The 20,147-nt window shown below is 41.5% G+C and overlaps 1 protein-coding gene across 6 annotated transcripts in view; it reads right to left on the bottom strand.

The window, feature by feature from the left end:
- The window catches only part of FHOD3 (formin homology 2 domain containing 3), a 625,903-nt gene that overhangs the window by 122,689 nt on the left and 483,067 nt on the right, over positions 1 to 20,147 (bottom strand). For 3 of the 6 annotated variants that reach the window (XM_073332691.1, XM_073332695.1, XM_073332690.1), the window contains exons 11-12: positions 17,296 to 17,397; positions 11,240 to 11,365 (exon numbers count right to left, since the gene is read on the bottom strand). The exons of 1 other annotated variant lie outside the window; for it this stretch is intronic. In XM_073332691.1, coding sequence (XP_073188792.1) covers positions 11,240 to 11,365; positions 17,296 to 17,397 — 228 coding nt within the window. The remainder of the gene's footprint in view (positions 1 to 11,239; positions 11,366 to 17,295; positions 17,398 to 20,147) is intronic. 2 more of the 6 variants (XM_073332693.1, XM_073332692.1) reach the window with 1 other exon arrangement.

Consider the following 20,147-nt stretch of genomic DNA (forward strand, 5'->3'; position numbering starts at 1 on the left):
AATGAAATAAATACTACTGGGAATTGTGTGATTACGGGAGACTTTACTTTCCCAGATATAGATCGGAGGACAAATGCTACTAATAATGGTAGGGCCCAGATATTCCTGGATGTGATAGCTGACAGATTTTTCACCAAATAGTCACTGAACCAACAAGAGGTAATGCCATTTTAAATTTAATATTGGTAAGTAGTGAGAACCTCACAGAAGAACTGGTTGTAGAGGACAGCCTTGGTTCGAGTGATCATAATTTAACTCAGTTTAAACTAAATGGAAGGATAAATAAAAGTATGTCTGCAACTAGGATCCTTGATTTCAAAAGGGAAAACTTAAAAAAAATAAGGAAATTAGATAGGGAAGTGGACTACACTGAAGAACTCAAGAATTGGAATGTGGAGGAGGCTTGGAATTACTTTAAATCAAAGTTCCTGAAGCTATCTCAAGCCTGCATCCCAAGGAAAGGGACAGAAATTGTAAAGAAGGGTTGCAGACAAAATTGGATGAGCTAGCACCTCAAACAGGTTATTAACAGAAAGCAGAAAGCCTAGAAGGAATGGAAGATGGAAAGGATTAGCAAGTGTATGGAAAAAGTGAGAACTGCCAAAAGCCAGGCAGAGTTGGACCTTGAAAAGGAAATTAAAACCAATAGTAAAAAGTTCTATAGCCATATAAATAAAAAGAAAACAAACAAAGACAAAGTGGGACCATTAAGCACAGAGAATGGAGTTGAGATTAAAGATAACCCTGGCATGGCCTAACACCTGAATGAATAATTTGCTTCAGTTTTTAATAAGGGTAATGAGGACTTTAGGGATAGTGGCAGGGTGGCTAATGTAAATAAGGATATGGAAGTAAAGATTACAACATCCAAGGTGTAAATTATACTCAAACAGCTTACTGGGACCAAATTGGGGGACCAAGGTAATCTGCATCCAAGAATATTAAAGTAATTGACGCATGAAATTGCAAGCCCAATAGCAAGGATTTTTAATAAAGCCGTAAACTCAGGGATCATACTCTATTACTGGAGAATTGCTAATACAGTACCTATTATTAAGAAAGGGGGGGGGGGAGAGGGGAAGTGATCCAGGAAACTACAAGCCTGTTAGTTTGATCTCAATTGTATGCAAGGTCTTGGAAAAAAATTTGAAAGAGAAAGTAGTAAAGGACATAGAGGTAAACAGTAATTGGTATAAAATACATGGTTTTACAAAAGGTATATTGTGCCAGACCAACCTGATATCTCTTTGAGACAGTAACTGTTTTTTTAGACAAACGAAATGCAGTAGATCTAATCTACCTGGATTTCAGTAAGGTATTTGATACAGTTCCATGTGGGAAATTATTAGTCAAATTGGAGAAGACGGAGATTCATATGAGAATTGAAAGGTGGATAAGGAACTGGTTAAAGGGGAGACTACAATAGGTCACAATGAAAGGTCAATTGTCAGGCTGGAGGTAGGCTACCAGTGGAGTTCTTCAGGGACTAGTCTTGGGACCAGTCTTATTTAGCATTTTACTTCATGACGTTGGCACAAAAAGTGGGAGTTTGTTAATAAAATCTGAGGATGAAACAAAATCGGGAGGTATTGTCAATATGGAGGAGGACTGGAATATCATACAAAAAAATCTAGATGAACTTGAAAACTGGAGTAATAGAAGTAGGATGAAATTTAATAATGCAAAGTGCAGGGTCATGTACTTAGGGAAGAACAAGAAATTTTGCTATAAGCTGGGGACATATCAGTTGGAAGCGACAGAAGAGGAGAAAGATCTATGTGTATGGATTGATCACAGGATGACTACAAGACACCCAATGTGATGCGGCCATAAAAAAGGCTAACACAATCCTATGATGCATCAGGCAAGGCATTTTGAGCAGAGACAGGGAAGTGTTAGTCCATGATGGGCAACCTGTGGTCCATCAGGGTAATCTGCTGGTGGGCCGTTAGACAGTTTGTTTACATTTGCATGGCCGCCTGCAGCTCCCAGTGGCCGCGGTTTGCAGTTCCTGGCCAATGGGAGCTGTGGGAAGTCGTGTGGGCCGCAGGGACGTGCTGGCTGCTGCTTCCCGCAGCTCTCATTGGCCAGGAATGGTGAACCGCAGCCACTGGGAGCTGCAGGTGGCCATGCAAATGTAAACTAACTGTCTAGTGGCTCGTCAGAGGATTACCCTGACGGGTTGCGTGTGGCCTGCAGGTTGCCCACCACTGTGTTAGTACCATCATAGAAGGCACTGATGAGACCTCATCTGGAATACTATGTGCAATTCTGGTCTCCCATGTTTAAGAAAGATTAATTCAAATTAGAACAGGTATAGTGAAGCACTACAAGCATAATCAGAGGAATGGAAAACTTACCTTATGAGAGGAGACTCAAGGAGCCTGGCTTGTTTAGCCTTATCAAACGAAGGCTAAGGGGAGATATGATTTTGTTCTCTATAAATACATCAGAGGGATAAATACCAGGGCTGGAGAGGAGTTATTTAAGTGCCAATGTTGACACAAGAACAAAGGGATATAAGCTGGCCATCAACTAGTTTAAACTTGAAATTAGACAAAGGTTTCTGATCATCACAGGAGTGAAGTTCTGGAACAGCCTTCCAGGAAAGCAGAGGGCGCCAAAAAACCCAAGTTGTTTCAAGACTGATCTTGAAAAGTTTATGGAGGGGATGGTATGATGAGACTGCCTACTACGGCATGTGGCCCTTTTGCGACTGCTAGTCGCAAAAATCCCCAATGGGTAGAGATAGGGCACTAGACTGGGAGGGCTCTGAGTTACTACAGAGAGTTCTTTCTCAGGTATCTGGCTGGTGGGTCTTGCCCACATGCTCCGGGTTCAACTGATCACCATAGTTGGGGTTAGGAAGGAATTTTTTCCCAGGTCAGCTAAGTAAAGACCCTGAGCGTTTTTCGCCTTCCTCTGCAGCATCGGGCACAGGGCACTTACTGGTTTAAAGTAGAGTAAAATGGTGGAGTCGCTATAACTCAAAGTCTTTATATCACGATTTGTGGACTTCAGTAACTCAGCCAGAAGTTATAAGTCTATTACAGGTGTGGGTGGGTGAGGTTCTGTGGCATATAATGTGCAGGAGTCAGACTACATGATCATGATGTTACCTTTTGCTGTTAAAGTCTATGACTCTATAATATTGATGCAGAACATCCAGCCACCAGGGGCAGAAGTATCCAAAGCTGGGACTACTATTTTGCAGGGGACGAAAGGGAGGTATAAAAATGGGTCCAGAACTGTGCAAGGGAGACCCACCCACACACACACTCGGGGGGCAGTAGAACCTAGATGGTGCCTCCCCTCTCATGTGCCATCTGGGCTGCAGAGAGGAACCATCAGACACTCCAGCTGGTAGGGGCAGAAGCAGCCAAAGCAGGGACTTTCAGTCCTTTGGACAGTCAGAGAACTTTCTACAGTTTTGACTAGGCTTACTCTAATCTGTGATCATTGGTTGCTTCCTCCAACCCTCCTGCCCACCTCCCTCACAGTATCTGAATTTCAGCTTCAGTCTACACCTGCCCCATTCCCCTCATTCCTCTTCCCTTCTCCGTTTTTTCCCCTTTAGTCTGTCCACCCCAAACTAACCTTCTCTTCCAAATACATACATAAAGAAAGAAAGAAATTGTGGAATAATATGCTGTTTGCTGCCATCACACTGTTCATTCTGCTTGTGTGTTCTACCCCTTCCCCAACGCTGTGTCTGTCTTGTCTAGTTAGAAGCAAGCTCTTTGGGGAAGGGGCCATCTATGACTCTGTGTTTGTACAGTGCCTAGCACCATGGAGCCTCTCTTTTGGTTGGCTCTAAGGTGCCATGGCAATCAGCTTAAAAAAGAATGTAGTTCTTGCCACAGAATTTAATCCTATTTCACTGCAGATTTCAATGACTATAACCATAAGTACCAACAAAAGTATCCGGTCACTGAGATATACTTACAAGCAGCTGAGAAGGCTTATTTGACAGTGATGGGTTTCGTACCACAACTTCACTATGATTCAGAACAGGGATGGCAACTGTAAGGTAGTAGAGGGCCACAGAAGCCATTAAAACTCTTTAACGAGCCATATAGAAAAAAATATTCAGACTGCGCTGTGTCTTTTAGTAAAATGGCTGCTGCCTCGTACTCTCCACCTGGCTCCGCCTCCCCATCAACACCTGTTCTGACTCTGCCCCACGTTACCCAGCTCCAGTTAGTGCCTTCCCATTGGCTGATTGTGGGGGAGCTCAAAGCCAATCAGGTTCTGGCCAAGCCCTCCACCAGAGGGGGGAGCGCACACCTCTGTCAATGGGGAAGACGTAACCAGAGCGGAGTGGCATGGGATGGAGCTGGAGCCTATGTCAGTGGGTCGCCAGGTGCATGGGTTCCCCATGTGGCAGAGTCTGTGTCCATGGAGGAGTAAAACAGAGACAGGGACTGGCAGCAGCATGACCCGTGTGCCAGGTCACAGTGCCACTCACATTTGGTCCAGCTGCCCCTCTGTCATGCCAGCAGGGAGGACGCTCAGGAAGGGTCTATTGGCATTGATTACTGTCCCTGCACATCTGGTAGAGATGTGCCCCAACCTTCCCACGCTGGGCGAGGAGGGATTGGCCACAGTCAGTTTGGCGGTGGGAACTGGGAACCAATGACAGCAAGAAGAGCCAGAAGGTGTGGGACAGAGCTCCCTCCCCTCTGTGAGTGATGGAGAAGTGGTTGGGCCATTGAGTGGTGCTGCGACCCAGCACATTGGCTCAGGCTTCCAGTCCTGGCTTCGCTCTGCTCCACACTCCCTGCAAGTGACCTCACTACAAGCAGTGTGTATGTTGCTCAGAATTGGGTGGGCATGGGTGCTACCAGCCACTCAGGCTCACCTGTGGCTGTACCCCTACTCAATCCCCCCTCCCCCGAATATTTTCACTGGCCACCTATGGGTGGGCCAATAAAATGATCAGGTGGGCTGGATGCAGCCCCTGGGTCACCAGTTAACCATCCTTGATTTTTAGAGCAAGGGCATGACTTTCCCCCATTATAAACCCATCTGTCTCCACCTTCAGTCTCCAGTGGTGAGATCACAGGTAAAAGAGTGTAGGTACCTCTACATAGCAATTAAACACCTGCAGCTGGCCAGGGTTAGCTGACTCAGGCTTGGGCTACAGAGTTGTAAAATTGTGGTGTAGACATTCAGGCTTGGGGTGGAGCCTGAGCTCTGGGACTCTACGGGGGGGTGGGGGGGAGGATGAGGAGGGTTGCAAAGCCCAGGCCCCAGCTTAAGTCCGAAGATCTGCACTGCAATATTACAGCTCTGCAGCCAGAGCCCTGTGAGCCCGAGTCAGCTGACCCTGTTTAGATTGAGGAGCTAATTTTCAGGAAAATCCTGTAAGGCCTGAGCCCAACTAAAGAAAACAGAAATACAGGGGAGCCTTAGAACAAACATCTTCTCTTCACAATCAAAAAGTGGAGTTAAAGGTACAGAGAGAACAGTGTATATTGTTACTTTCTGGCTGTTACATACTGTCGCCCTGCTTCGGCTGAACTGGTGGGCTTATGCAATTGAGATTGATGTAGCTTTCTGGTTGTAAGGGAGAGGGAGGTGGTTTGCTGGTGGAGGAAGAAATGAAGGGTGGGAGCACTGGCAGTGTACTCTAACCTAAAATGGGAAGTCTGGAGTGTCTCACTTTCTTCTGCATTGGGAATTACACTCACAAACTGGAGCAGTAAAAGAGCCAATATCCCTTTCCTTTTGGTCACATGGTGAACATAAAGTGCACTATGGTTAGACTTCCTTCACCAGGATCTCACATAGCTGTTATACGCACTTCACAACCATGGCTATCCACAGGGGGTACAGATAAATGAGATGGAGGAACAGTCTTTTAAGCAGGAACTGGCAAGATCTGCAGCTGAATTTACAAGCTGACAAATTCAAATAGCTTCTCTTTCCACTGTACAATCACAGATACACCCAAAAAAGAAGTAAACACAAACAGTGTTACTATTGCACTGAATTATACAAATGTTTTTGTTCAGTAGATTTTAGGCAAAGAATGGTTTTAAAAACAGGAATGTCAATTACTCTTCTTTCAAACTCAAGGTGTAGCTCTTGTTTTCATAGGCAAAATGCAGCCCACGTTCTGAAAGGTCCATCAACTGAATCAAACTCAGACTGAATCACGCTAGATAGCACCGAGATAAATGCTTCTCTCCTTATTTCTTGTTCTTTAAGGTCAGATAAATTGTATCAGCAATCACATATGAAGTGCTTGTTGGATAATTCTCCCCTAAACGAGATAAAAATAAGGATATAGAGGAGATCATTTATGCTGTCCTTTGATAACTCCGAAACCATAAACTGAAAGCAAAAAACTCACCTTGGAGTTAACCATTAATTGCATCTGCTTATCAAGCTTCGTTTATTTTCAAATTTTTACCGTCAGGAGATAGGAAACAGCATCAACATAATCTCACACGAATACCTCAGATGGAGGTCACTGAAAGGTTCCATGGTACTTTGAACTAATTAGTTGGTGATTAGTGTAACATACATTACAGCCCACTGTCCATCCTTAGGTCCCTCCACGTGCATCTTTGCAAGTCATGAATTTCACGATTCCATAAGAAAAACATGATTCTGCCCTGCTTAGAGTAGACCTGTCACTGGAGTAACCTGGTGTGTACACCTGGAATGGCAGAGCACCCAGAAATCATGTGCTTGACTTAAATTCAATCCCAAACCCTGAAAATCTGTGTATGCTACATCATAAACTGGGGGCTTAAAATATTTCAATAAATAACCGCATATAAAGGGGTGCATTCAACAGGCAAAAGGAAGCTGTTGGATACATGCATTTTTCACAACTCTAACCTCCACCTGAGGTTCACATACAAAATCCATAAATCCAGGATAATCAGATTGATCTGTAACACTCCCTCAAAGACTTTTATGGCTTCATCCTGCAAGGTCCTGGGCACTCTGGCTGCAAACCAGCAAAGCAGTTTAGTACATGCTTAAAGCTAAGCTTGAGTGCTTTGCTGGATGAAGGCCAGGGTGCTCAGGACCATGCAGGGCAATTCCACATAAATGTAAGTTATTCTTTCTGTGCAAATCAGTTGTTCTTTGACAATTTCATCCTTGCTATATTACCCACTCCTGCTTTTCAGATTTATTCTGACTCTTTCTTTAGCTTTTATTTTGGGACGGTGTTTGCTTCTTTGTAGTCCTTTGAGTTCAACATATTTTAATTATTCTTGTTTTTAATTTTGTGCAGCTCCCACATGCATGGCAGGAGGTGTTATATACTATACAGGTTCCATACTAGAATCTTTAGTCATATGAATAATCCTGACCCATGCTCATAAAAATTCACAGGATCGGATCCCCCCAAAGCTATGAGTGCATTACACTCATTCAGAAAGGGGTTTTATTATTATTTGTAGTATACATAAATATATATTCTTCTCCTTTTTGATGTTTAATATTTCATTTGATAATTAACCCAAATTTAATACTAGTTATTGACATAAGTTTAAAATATTTTTTCTTATTGTTTCAGAAGACCAGAGGCCAGGCAACTCAACAAAATGCAAACTGCTTACAAAACACGGGAAAAGGCTCCTGTACTTTGTGATGACTAATTTGCCCATCAGTGTAATTTCTAGTAATGAAATATCTAGAACTAAAGCTCATGCACAATACAAGAAACAAAGACTTAGGTTTGGACCCAGATATTTGTCAAGCTATTGGCTGAACAACGACCAAAAGTTTCACCAGTGGTGCAAAAAAGCTGTTACGGTCAGATAGGCTACACCATTAAGACATTTATTGCTGTCACATCATATCAGAAAGACACATTTGGTATCCACTGAACACCGCAGGGCTTGCTCTCCCGGGAGCCGCAGCGGTGAAAGGACCCCAGACAGGAGAAGCAGCTACGTGGAAGGGATGGGGTGGGGCTGGTAATGCCACGCCGGAGGAGCTGCTGGCATAGGGCCCCCCGGCAGCCCCACGTTCTGCTCCTTTCACCACTGCAGTTCCCAGGAGGGTGCTGCGGTTCAGCAGATTCCGACTTCTATCTACAGATATCCACATCCGTGGATATAAATTTGTATCCGCGCAGGGCTCTACAAGTGACCCTCTCCAGGCTCAAGTGCCCCTGCCGGCCCGGGCGGTGAGAGGAAGAGGCGGTACCAGAGCCGGAAGGTCAGAGGCCCTCCTCTTCCGGCCACACTGCCTGGGACTCTGCCCGGTGTAGCACTGTGGCTGCCTGGGAGAACCAGGCACTCTCTTAGGCAGCTGCTGTGCTGCACCGGACAGCATCCGGGAGTGGCTCTGGGGCCTGGCTGCCACGAAGAGCAGCCGAATGCCAGGGAAAGCCAGCGCAGCAGGAGGACAGAGCCTCCCACCCAGGTAACGTGGGACGGGGAAGGGATGGGGAAAGCATGACCCTGGGATGTGGGTGAGGAGGAGTCACATGTGAGGTCACAGAGGGGTCACATGCTCCCCCGTTAGGTGGTGCCCCCTTTGTATCCCTCTCATGAGTTGCCATACTGGTAAGAGTTAAAATCTATTTGTACAACTGGGTTTCACATTTGTAGATCTGTGCAGCCCTTCCACAGCCGGATCCCCAAAAGAAATGAATGTTTCATGAAGGGTAACAATTAGTATTTCGTGCCTAGAGATAAGAGAGATTTTTTGTTGCATAATTTTCTTCAAAGGGGATGAATTTTGACGTGTGTAATCATGTCTCAAAATGAAGGGTTGAATGCTTCTTTTATTGCTGAAATTATAATATACACATGCCATATGTAGAAGACACATCCATGTGATGAATTGCAGAGCCAGGAGATAAAATAAATGCATCACATACTCTGAGCCACTTGCACGCTGCCCAAGGTCCACGTCTAACATTTCAAACTCATGAGCATCTTCAAAGGGCCACTGTATTTTTGGATATCCTGACACTGAACCTTTTTTTCCCTCCCAATCCAATTTACACTCACCACAGGCAATATTCAGTCCAGCATCAGAGACAGATTAACGCCTGATAGGGCTAGAAATAGATTTATGTCATTGGAAAGAGGAGATAACTCCATGTCCCAGTGGGACAGGGCTTGATTCTACTCCTGGAAGGTCCAGAGGTATATTTTAAGTCATAACATTTACGCATGGATGTGTTATTTTAAGTTATTAGTTTTTTCATTTAAAAAATGTAATTACATATTTTTCTGCTGTCATGAGCTCTGTCCTGCTGGACTCAAAAGGAGTCCTAATTTTACAGACCTACATATAATATATATGGACACAAATACACATGTAATTACAGGATAGAAATGAAGGGATCTTCCCTTTGTGAAATGTTTGCATTCATTTCCTGTTTAGCTGCTCTACACTGTACTCATAAAAAAGCTGCCTTTAACTCTTTGAAGTAGTCTTTGCTAGTGCCCATGATACAACTCGATCTACTAAAATCAAGCTAAAGGCATTATTCTGCATCTGTAACAGGAAAAGGTCAAGTTTAGGGTCAAACTGAACGAGCACGTGTAATCTAAGCACAAGTACACTGGGACCACTCTTCCTCGTCAAGAAAAGGCCTCCGAAGGTCATTTTCACATTGAGTCCTAATTCCAAATCTGACCTAGCTTCAGGTGTTGATACAGAAGTTTTTCACAGCCCTAATCGCAATGTCTACTACATATGCAAGCCAAGTATTAACTGTCCTCATTAAATCTGTTCAACGAGCAACTGGAGAACAAAAACAATTGTTCTTACACAAGTTTATTAATCAAAAACCTCAAAAGAACTGGAATACTTGTAACTTTGGCTGATTTGAATCTCTGTTTCTAAGAGATAAAAGAGTGACAGTGGTTGTATGGAGTCTTTTGTTCTGGTTTCACATGACAATGATTTGACCCAGACTGCGAAAGATAAATCCAGCTAAGTTCCTATAGGAAGATGAGCAAATGAAAAACTGTGCCTTTCACCATGGTTATATTTAATGTAATTACTCACTTGAAAGCAGGATTAAATCAATACCTTGTGGTTGGAAACACTTACAGACCGTGGAACCACTTACACCAGACGGTGGAAAGATTCAGTGAAATAAGCAATTAAAAATATAACAAAGGGAACACTGAGGAAAATTAAAGAGGAAACAATTAAACTCAAAAGATGACTTGGAAATGTAAATTCAGTGGCACATAAACAAAAGACCCTGGGTAAAATATTTTGGTATGTTAAAACACAGGTACAGCGGCTAGTAAAAAGCTCGAAGAAATTCACAGAAGAAGCAAGAGTCTGCACTAACCAAAGCAGAGGCTAATGGCCAAGTTTAGAGTTGAGGTTTAGGGTAAACTAGGCCCCTGTAAGCTGCTAACTTGCAGAAGGCTTTTGAAGAATTAAAGGCCAATCTGGCAACATGTGAATCTGAGCCCATCAAGCCCGGCTGGAAATTATTTAAGATTAACCAGTCTTGACAGCTGCATAATTAAAATCTCCTACCTCTCCCTCCTTAACCCAGCATGATATCCTTTGGAGTTGTCGTTTACTTTCAAGCAGTAACAGTCAGTTAATTTCTGGTGGTCTAAACCTCTTGCCAAGTGGAATTTCTTGCATGTATCCATAACATTCTTTTTTTTATATTTTTTTTCTACATACCTTAGTGGACCATAATTTATCGTGGTATTTTGATAGCTCATAGACTTATTTTTTTTAAAGCTAGTTGGTAGGTTAGTATGTGTCTCCCTGAAATATTATGGAAAACATTTTGCTTGTGATTTAAAAGCAATAAGATAAATTATGCATTTTCAAGAAAATGAAGGGCCAAAATTATACCATGGGAAATTTGGACATTTTAGACTTTGATGACGTTAATCTGAATTTGCCTCAGTGTAAATGAAACTAGAATTGTGGAAAAATGTTTCAAAAATTGGGAGAAATAAAATTTGTTCTAAAAACCCTTCAAGTACTTAACTCTGTTGTAACAATTCTAGATGGAAGCAGCAGTGATGGGATGGAAATAGATCTGGCCATTAAAAATAACACAACAAACAATCCACTTAGAAAGAGTGAGGGAGAAAATTTTTCTTGCTTTTGGTAAATTCTATCTATAAATGTTAAAACAGACCTGACTAGGACACATGTTTAAAATTCAGACACAATGACATACACAGCCACAACCATTATTTCCTCTACTCTCTATATGCCGGGATAATTTCAAAATGCAGATTTAATTACTAAGAACTTTCTTACAAACCTTTCAGATTTGGTCTCCTGAGGTGGTGAGAGAGTTGTCCCATAACGAGAAATGGGTGTTGTAGGTGCACTTAGTCCAGAATAAGGTCTTGTAGAGGAATAAGAGTTGTTGCCATAACTACTGTTTCTGAAGTTACCAGAAGAATAGGAGGCAGGCAGAGAAAGGGAGAGACAAAGAGAAAGAAAGAGAATAATCAGCAAGCAGACATGCGGCAGCAAACCCTCTTTACTCATAAAGGGGATCAAAGGATGTTGTACCCCAGAACTCCATGAACTTCCAGCCACATCCCCACCTTTGAAAAAAAGTAGCATATCATCTCATTTTAATATAACCCATCACAAGGACACGGTTAATATTGTATGTTTTAAACTACTGGTATGGAGATTAAAAGAAGGATCACAATGTTCCTTTAAAGTGACAGCTGTTCACTGGAATACCTAATTGACTGCTCAGTTACTCAGAAATGTATTAGCTGGTTTGGGAGCTGATAATCAACCACCAGGAAAGAAACCGAAAAGATCAATGTCAGCAGTATTCATTCCAAGTGAACTAAAGGAAAACACCACTATTCCCCAGCCATTGTCAGAACATGGACTCAAATGATTGGCTAATGTTTCTGCTGTAAATGAAAAGCATCCAAATTCTTTTAAATTAAAACGAAGTATTTTCTTTCCCCACCCCTTCTTCCCCAGCATAAGTCATAGCTTATGTGCCATTTCTTATGATGTCTGTAAAAAATCATAGCCACAGTTAAAAAAGACATGTCTCTGGAAGCACAGCTTTAGGAATTTCTACCATCCATTCACTCCATTAAAAAAATGCTTGACTTCGACGTTAGCTTGTTGATCAAAGAGAAATTGTTTCCAGGGCTCTTGGAATGGTCACCTCCCCAGAGCCCTTAGTATCAATGTTTTCATCCTGGCTTTTCTACTGAGCAGAAAAGGCAGCTGCACAGCTTTCATGTGTCTTTTCACCGCTCCACCATCATATGTAACTGACATGTCATGGGTGCTGGCTTTGGAAAAGTTTTAACCTTTCTTTCTACTTTTTGGAAGAGATGCACCTTTTCCATTGGGACTGTATGCCAGATGGTAGTTAAATTATTCCAGGAAGCCAACCAGCCCAATGACAAAATTTCATGAAAGAAAAGCCTAGTGTCGTTTTCTATTTAACAGCTCATTAGATTAAATATACTTCATTTATTTTATCACTCCTCTTCCCCCCTCAAAATGCTAGTATTGCATAATTTCACTTCATTCAGGCATGTTACTTGAAAACCTAGGTGTCTTTTTCAGCTCAGATTAACTCCTACCATTTGCTTATGGAAAACTGCTTTCTACAAATGTCCAAACTTCATTCTTTGGGCTGCAGCCTGAAGTACTGATTGCCATAGGCTAGAGTTATACAGTTAGAATATATTTAAGCTAGGAATCTTTTATGGGAGGGACCTTGCTATGAACAGAGTGTATCAGATTTCCTCTCCATATCCCCATCTCCATACCTATCGTGCATGTCTTAAAGCACTCCCAAACAGCTATTTGTAAGGCTTTGTACTACTCCAAATGCAACAGGAATCCAAGGAAAATAATTGAAATTCACCTTTCTAAATAGGGAAAAGAAAAGACCAGTTCGGGAATTCAACCTCTGTCAGAGTGCCTTGGCAGGAGAATAGAATAGGAAACGGAAATAGTACTCTGGTTCAGGGGTTATGTGTCTGTACAGCATAAGGCCTCTTTGGTCACATAGGCCTAAAGTTGCCACTGGTCTTCGCTCAGATACAGATTAAATTGGTGGCCATGAGCAAGTAACCACTCCTCTGCCTCAGTTTCTACATCTAAGATATTTAGATAACACTACTTACATCTCTCTCATGGGATGTTGGGAGGGTTAAATGATCCTTGTGAAAGGGAAGGGAAAATCCTTTGAAAAAGGGAAGTGCTCTTTATATTCCAAGTGTTGAGTGGTGGAATAGTATCACTCAATTCCTTTTAGAGTGTTTGGAGGCTACAAAACATACTAACTAGTGAAGAGAGACCTTGGCATCTGTAGTCTGTCAGAAGCAAATGATGTCAGCGTGGGTATGAAAGTGAAAATCATCCACTCCCTATCCCATTGCAAAGATAAAAATCTGCATAACTTTCAGTAAGCATCATATGATAAAGAGAGATAAGTAGGGGATAAGAATCTGCAGTAACTTGTCAGACTTAATGATTTTGCATAACAAAATAACAATCCAAATAAATCTAAATATTTTATTTGCTAAGACTTTTACTATATGCAAAATATTTACCAATTTCTTATTGAAAACATGTGCATTGAGGATTTACTACTATGCTCAGTAAGGGCAGTATAACCGCTAATCGGCTGGTAAACCTCAAAGTGTTGCGAATAATCAATTATATTATAAACCTATAATACTGTAAGTGGCTTATTAAATCTCATTCCAGTGTGTATCTGGAAGTTTTAAATTAAAGTATGGCTGTTTCCCTATTTTCACTTGTATGATAGCTTTTTAGGATTAAACCTATTATACATCTCTTGTGACACAGACAACTTGAAACGGCAGAAAGAAAAGCTATGGCTGTGTCTGTACTTAAGCAGTGCAATGCAAGAGCACTGGAGGTGAAATCCCAGCCCCACCAAAATCAATGGGAGTTTTGTCACTGATTTCAGCAGAACCAGGATTTCACCCTAAAATTTCTAGAGCCTGATGTTGATCTCACACAGCTTTTACATCAGTATAACGCCAATGATTTCCTGATGCTCAAATAAATTTGTTAGTCTCTAAGGTGCTACAAGTAGTCCTTTTCTTTTTAATGATTTTCTTGAAATTACTCCTGAAAATAATACAACATAAATGAAAGAAAAATTGATGCCCATAACCCTTTTCCCCAAAAGATGCTTTTATCATGTTTTTTTTATTGTCACTTAGAAGAGGCCAGTTATTAACTATGTATCTTGAAGAGAAACAGGATGAAATAAGAGTATCGAAGACCAAGGAGGGAGAATCAATCATGTTAAAATATAGGCTAACATGACTAAAACTAATACAGTATGTTCTAGGAACAATGCAACACAAAGAGCATGTAAATAGTACAATAAAACTCTAGAAAGATGTTATTAATTCATCTAAAAATGAATGCCAGCTGCATAAAATCTACCTGTTTTCCCTGATAACCTCTGCTTCCTTTTCTGTAACAGTTGCTGGAGACTCTTCAAAGTCATAGGAGAAAAGGTGAAAAGGGCTATGTGGTACATAAGGCAATTTCTCTACAGTTGGAGATGCCTTTGGAGTAATAGATGCTGATGAATTTTGGGAGGAGTTAAGTGCAGGAGAGGATGGTGATGAATAAACAGAATAATGGAGTGAGACAGATGAATCAGGCACAGAAGATGAGCTGCTGGGCGGACTCTTGGCTTTAGAGCATGAGGGAGGCCTCTCGGCTTGAGAAACTGCACTTGAGACGGTTGAAGAATCAGAACTCTGATTCTCATTCTGCAGCTTTTCATTTGCAACCAGGTTTACGTCTGGGACCTCACTGCAAGGGAGGGTGTGGTGAGGAAGGAAAGAGAGAAAAGGCAAAGCAGGATAAGGAGAGAAAGGATCAAAGAGCACATAGTTGGGGGGGAGGGGGAATCCAGCAGAGTCAAACAAAAACAACAACTTCCCAAATGTAGCCAATTGCCATCACTTTTAAAAAGCTAGGAAGCTCAAAGCTTTGTATCCTAGAGGGATTCTTCTTAGGGTTGGAAAAAATGAGGAATGTTTAGATTTGGTTTAGAGGAAGGGAAGGGATTGGACCCATGGAAATTCAGAACCTGGAATCTAGTTTTCATGAATCTTTTTCACTACAGTTCTGTATACTATCCTCAAGTGACCAGTTAAGCCCAAAAGCAGCCTTACCATATTGGATGATCTGGCCCAAAGAACAGGTAATTTATGATGTATGCCCAAGTCTAACAGCCTGCTATCTCAATACCATCCTGTATTTTCATATGACATGTTCATATAAGTATGGTGAGATCCACTGACACAAAGCGCTATAACAGAGCAGGTATTATTATATAAAACTCATTTACCAGAGATGAAGCCCAAAATGACCCAAATCAGTATTCTTCTATCAAAACAAAACCCAACAGTAGATTTAAAAGCAATGTGCTATCAGTGTGCTTATGTACCTCTTTAAGGACTTCCATGACAATTCTCACTATAAGAGTGTCAGCACAAGGCTTTTACCCCATTTAATCACTACATGGGGGCTGCATGAGGGAACTGCAAGCAGATCAGTTGTGTCTAGATGCCTGTGCTCCAAGGGCAGTAGAAAGGGGTCTTTGCATTGGCCCTGCGTAGCTTAGTGTTATTGTAATAAATGAGGACCAGAGGCAGGACAGGCAAGGAACCATGGGATCTGAATTTGTGCACGGTTAGCCTTGACATCCAGAGCCCATAGGCTGGAATAGCAACTATGGGGGGCTGGCATTGCAGCCCTGAGCTGGGTTACTAGATTGGTGGGTTGATTTCACCACCCCTGCCCCTCTGAACTCCAACTGTGTAGCACAGGGTGGGCAAACTATGGCCTGAGGGCTGCGTCTGGCCCTTCAGATGTCCGGGGCTTGCCCTGCTCAAGCGCTTCAGCTGGGGAGTGGGGTCAGGGGTTGGCCCCTGCTACGCGTGGCTCCCAGAAGCAGATCCTACACGCAGGGTCAGCCAGGGGGCTCCGCATGCTGCCCCCACCCCAAGTGCAGCCCCTGCAGCTTCCATTGGCCGGGACCATGGCTAATGGGAGCTGCAGGGGCAGCGCCTGCGGAGGGGCAGCATAAAGAATTGCCTGACCATACCTCTGCATAGGAGCCGGAGGAGGTCACACCCCGCTATTTTACAAAGGCAGTTAAAAGGTAGTATTTTGAACAACGATCTGAATATCACTCTAGCCATATCAAAGTAGATATTATTTTAAAAGTATGAAAGTTACATAAGCAAAAACATGCCGTATATGATTTGTCAATTACACCTCTTTACATAATATTGTTTTATATTCAGGTAATTAAATAACTGAATTTTTAGCTCCTACTTTTAAGCATTGGATTTGAGGAAATTATCACTTAATTTTAAATTTTCAGAAGGCCATTGGCTAGATTTGCAGACTGGAAGACATTAATAACGACATTACAATATTTTCTTTGGAATTTGCACATTAAACAGTTTCCTTTCCTCCTTCAGCGTTGTAGAAGTCTGTATGAGTGCGGTTAAGTTAAAAAAAAATCCAATCTCATTTTGCAGAATTGCAGAGCCAAACATTTTAACTTAAATCAAATGGCTGTCTAGAAGAGAAAGCATATTTTCTTTTTCTGATTTATTTATTAGGATAAAGTTACCATTGGCCAAATTCATATGAACCTCAGAAAACAAATGGAAAATATTACATGTGAACATGTAATATTGATAGCTAGAGTCTGTTTACATATATACATGCGAATGCATGCCTGTGTCCAGCATTGTCCCTAGGTTAAGTATTTTTCCCCTATAAAATTTGTTAAAAATTCTAAAATAACTAGTTGGCAATATTCCAGAAATGGTAATATTTTTATATCAGTAACAATTCATAAAAAAATTATAACCATGAAAAAGGCACATTTTTGTCTGTGATGATGAATCATGGAAACACTAACAAAGGATGCTCAGGAAGAGGTTCACAGAGGCCCCAGCTCAGCAAAGTACTTCAGCATGCAATGAATTGCTTTGCTGAAAGGGATGAAATTAGGCACATGCATAAAATTCCATCATCATCTCTGCTTGTTAAATCTTCTGAACCAAATTAGTGTAGCTAGTGTGCAATCTATTGGATTTTTATAATTAAATGCATTTAAATATTTTCATAAATATGAACAAGGCTTTGTTGATTCAAAAGGCTTTTCCGAAGGTACTTTTTAAAATGAAAAGTAGGAAAACGTTTTCCAGGATAGTTGAGTACTATAAATCAGTAAGGTGAATTCATGCTACAAATATTGGCGGTGAGATCAGGAAAGGTGAGGGGAGGGACACTGAAGCCTGGTACCTGGGTTTGACCTGCCTAGTGGCCTCTTCCTCCCCCTCATCCTCAGTATTAGGCTCTGTGACTGGTGGCTCCTCTTCTTCTTCTTCATACTCCTTCTCCTCTCTGAGATCAAACCAAGGAAAGAGGCATGCAATGGGACAGAAAGAGGGAAGGTGGAAGAGAAAAAGAGATAAGTCGCCCCAAAACACCAAACCCAAACATGTTAGAAATGGAAGGGAAAAAAAGACAGAAGTAGTTCAGTCACAACATGAGAAACCATTTTACCCACCCTAAATCTATCAAAAAATGAGTAAGCTTGCTGCAGAACGTTAAATGAACTCTTTGCACTAGCTAAGTAGTTAAGTATTCAGGACATTAAAAATCACACTGATGTTCGCACAAAGGGATTATTAATGCATGGATTTGTTTTCCACACTTATATCTATTTTAAAAAAAATCCTAAAGACTTTCTAGACCCAGGTAGAGCACTGCTGCGGTGCTAACCCCACAGACACTTCTGTATGCTATTCTCCCATATCATACCAATGGCCAGTTTGTTTTGCATGAAACTGTGTCACTTTGGCTTAAAGCACCACGCAGTGAATCAAGGTGTCGTAATATTAAAAGCCAAAAATAAAATATTTTGATTGAAAAGCGGACAGTAATTTGCAAGGCACCTATTTAACAAGAAAATTAAGGATGTAAACCAAGTTAAAAATAAGTCTAATAAAAAAAATAAACAGGATACAGTTTAGAACTACTCAGAAGTTAAAAATTGTAGTTATAAGATGCTGTTATATGAATTATCCATTAATGGAAAAATGGGGAATCATTAGCATTGCATAGGGTATATAGTTTTGATCCAGAGAGCAGACTGGGAGATGAATATTACAAGTCATGCTTAAGCCCCACTATAAACCATAGCCCAAATATAAACTCATTAGCTACATTACATTCCTCTCAAATAATATACCAGTTTCTCATTCATTAATATTCAGTTTCTCATTCTTTATAGCAGTTGGTCCAGTTCTCCATTTGACTTACTGAAGAATGCCATTATGGTATGTTATATACAAAAGAGATATCACTTGAACTGCAACACCATGAATGGCAAGGAACTTTCTAATGTTCTCATATTCCACTCACTTTTCTAGTTGCAATGCTTCTCTTTTTTAAATTCTAGAGGGATGCTCTATGGATTTTTGTTGGTTTGTTTTTTTAACATTAGTATATTTTGGAGTCAGAAGAAAACTGAATGCCGCTACTGTAGGAAAAAAAGGGTTTCAGTGGCACTGTTGAGGTGAAGTACGATAATCTTAATATAAACTATCTAGGTTAAAAATGCCAAATGCTATCCCATTGAAGCCAAGAGGAGTTTTGCCATTTGCTTCAATGGAACCAAGGATCAGGTCCAAAGTTTATTGCTCTTGCATTGATTATGTTATATTCAAAGCTTGATCTACTAATATTGCAGGAAGATGGCAGCACTTGAAACCCTTTTCTGAAACCTCTGACAGGCATTCAACTACTCTCAAAGCATATAGAATGCAACATCAACACAGCGGGCAGCTGTCTTTAACCAATACTAAGGGTATGTCTACACTATGAAATTAGGTCGAATTTATAGAAGTCGGTTTTTTAGAAATCAGTTTTATATATTCGAGTGTGTGTGTCCCCACAAAAAATGCTCTGTCAAGGTTCCTCCCCCACTCTGAACTCTAGGGTACAGATGTGGGGACCTCCATGAAAAACCTCCTAAGCTTATCTTTACCAGCTTAGGTCAAAACTTCCCCAAGGTACAAAATATTACACCCGTTATCCTTGGACTGGCCGCTACCACCACCAAACTAATACTGGTTACTGGGGAAGAGCTGTTTGGACGCGTCCTTCCCCCCCAAAATACTTCCCAAAACCTTGCACCCCACTTTCTGGACAAGGTTTGGTAAAAAGCCTCACCAATTTGCCTAGGTGACTACAGACCCAGACCCTTGGATCTTAAGAACAATGAACAATCCTCCCAACACTTGCACCCCCCCTTTCCTGGGAAATGTTGGATAAAAAGCCTCACCAATTTGCATAGGTGACCACAGACCCAAACCCTTGGATCTGAGAACAATGAAAAAGCATTCAGTGTTTTACAAGAAGACTTTTAATAAAAAATAGAAGTAAATAGAAATAAAGAAATCCCCCCTGTAAAATCAGGATGGTAGATATCTTACAGGGTAATTAGATTCAAAAACATAGAGAACCCCTCGAGGCAAAACCTTAAGTTACAAAAAAGATACACAGACAGAAATAGTTATTCTATTCAGCACAATTCTTTTCTCAGCCATTTAAAGAAATCATAATCTAACACATACCTAGCTAGATTACTTACTAAAAGTTCTAAGACTCCATTCCTGTTCTGTCCCTGGCAAGCGCAGCATACAGACAGCCACAGACCCTTTGTTTCTCTCCCTCCTCCCAGCTTTTGAAAGTATCTTGTCTCCTCATTGGTCATTTTGGTCAGGTGCCAGCGAGGTTACCTTTAGCTTCTTAACCCTTTACAGGTGAGAGGAGCTTTCCCCTGGCCAGGAAGGATTTCAAAGGGGTTTACCCTTCCCTTTATATTTATGACATGCTCTAAGTGCATTAAGTGCATTAACTCGGCGGAGTGCTTCCACAGTACCGAGGCTAGAGTCAACTTCCAGAGTGTTGCACTGAGGGTAGCTATCCCACAGTTCCCGCAGTCTCCGCTGCCCACTGGAATTCTGGGTTGAGATCCCAATGCCTGATGGGGCTAAAACATTGTCGCGGGTGGTTCTGGGTACATATCGTCAGGCCCCCATTCCCTCCCTCTCTCCGTGAAAGCAAGGGCAGACAATCGTTTCGCG

The sequence above is a fragment of the Lepidochelys kempii genome, chromosome 2, assembly GCF_965140265.1.
Source record: "Lepidochelys kempii isolate rLepKem1 chromosome 2, rLepKem1.hap2, whole genome shotgun sequence".
Classification (NCBI taxonomy): Eukaryota; Metazoa; Chordata; order Testudines; family Cheloniidae; genus Lepidochelys; species Lepidochelys kempii.